We start from the raw sequence: 1338 nt of genomic DNA on the forward strand, positions 1-1338 counted from the left end.
TGGGGGTCTCTGGTGTCCCCGGGGGTCTCTGGTGTCCCTGGGGGTTTCTGGTGTCCCCTGGGGTGTCCCTGGGGGTGTCCGGTGTCCCCTCCTGGGGTGTTCGGTGTCCCTGGGGTGTCCCTGGGGGTCTCTGGTGTCCCCAGGGGGTGTCCCAGTGTCCCTGGGGTGTCCCTGGGGTGTACCTGGGGGTCTCTGGTGTCCCCGGGGGTCCGCAGCTGTCCCCGAGGGTCCCCAGCTGTCCCTGCTGTCCCTGGGGGTCCCCGCTGTCCCCGGTGGTGTCCCCGGGGGTCCCCGCTGTCCCCGGGGGTCCCCGGGGGTGTCCCCGGGGGTCCCCAGCTGTCCCTGGGTGTCCCCGGGGGTCCCCGCTGTCCCCGGGGGTCCCCGCTGTCCCGGGGGTGTCCCCGCTGTCCCCGGGTGTCCCCAGGGGTCCCCGCTGTCCCCGGGTGTCCCCGCTGTCCCCGGGGGTCCCCGGGGCTGTCCCTGGGGGTCCCCGCTGTCCCCGGGGGTCCCCGTTGTCCCCATTGTCCCCGGGGGTCCCCGAGGGTCCCCGGTGTCCCCGGGGGTCCGCAGCTGCGCGTGTCCCCAGGACGGGCAGGCCATGCTGTGGGACCTGAACGAGGGCAAGCACCTGTACACGCTGGACGGCGGCGACGTCATCAACGCGCTGTGCTTCAGCCCCAACCGCTACTGGCTGTGCGCCGCCACCGGGCCCAGCATCAAAATATGGGTGAGACTGGGATTGGGATTGGGATTGGGATTGGGAATGGGAATGGGAACAACGGGAATGGGATTGGGAACAATGGAACGGGAACGGGAATGGGCACAGCCCCAACCGCTACTGGCTGTGCGCCGCCACCGGGCCCAGCATCAAGATATGGGTGAGACTGGGATTGGGATTGGGATTGGGATTGGGAATGGGAATGGGAATGGTGGGATTGGGACTGGGAACGACGGGAATGGGATTGGGAACAATGGAACGGGAACGGGAATGGGCACAGCCCCAACCGCTACTGGCTGTGCGCCGCCACCGGGCCCAGCATCAAAATATGGGTATGGAACTGGGAATACTGGGAATGATGGGATTGGGAATGGTGGGATTGGGATTGGGAATGGGATTGGGAATGGGAACAATGGGATTGGGAACAACGGGAACGGGAACGGGCACAGCCCCAACCGCTACTGGCTGTGCGCCGCCACCGGGCCCAGCATCAAAATATGGGTATGGAACTGGGAATGATGGGAATGCTGGGATTGGGATTGGGATTGGGATTGGGATTGGGAATGGTGGGATTGGGATTGGGAATGGGACTGGGAATGGGATTGGGAACAATGGGATTG

The 1338-nt window shown here is 65.9% G+C and overlaps 1 protein-coding gene across 1 annotated transcript in view; it reads left to right on the top strand.

Moving 5' to 3' along the window:
* Positions 1-467: 467 nt before the first annotated feature.
* The window catches only part of RACK1 (receptor for activated C kinase 1), a gene marked incomplete at its 5' end in the record, with an annotated part of 5630 nt that continues 4759 nt past the window's right edge, over positions 468-1338 (top strand). The window contains one exon of the mRNA XM_041409894.1: positions 468-727. Within this exon, the coding sequence (XP_041265828.1) occupies positions 468-727 (260 nt within the window). The remainder of the gene's footprint in view (positions 728-1338) is intronic.

This window comes from Onychostruthus taczanowskii, unplaced genomic scaffold (genome assembly GCF_017590055.1).
Source record: "Onychostruthus taczanowskii isolate IOZ18803 unplaced genomic scaffold, ASM1759005v1 scaffold311, whole genome shotgun sequence".
Taxonomy (NCBI): domain Eukaryota; kingdom Metazoa; phylum Chordata; class Aves; order Passeriformes; family Passeridae; genus Onychostruthus; species Onychostruthus taczanowskii.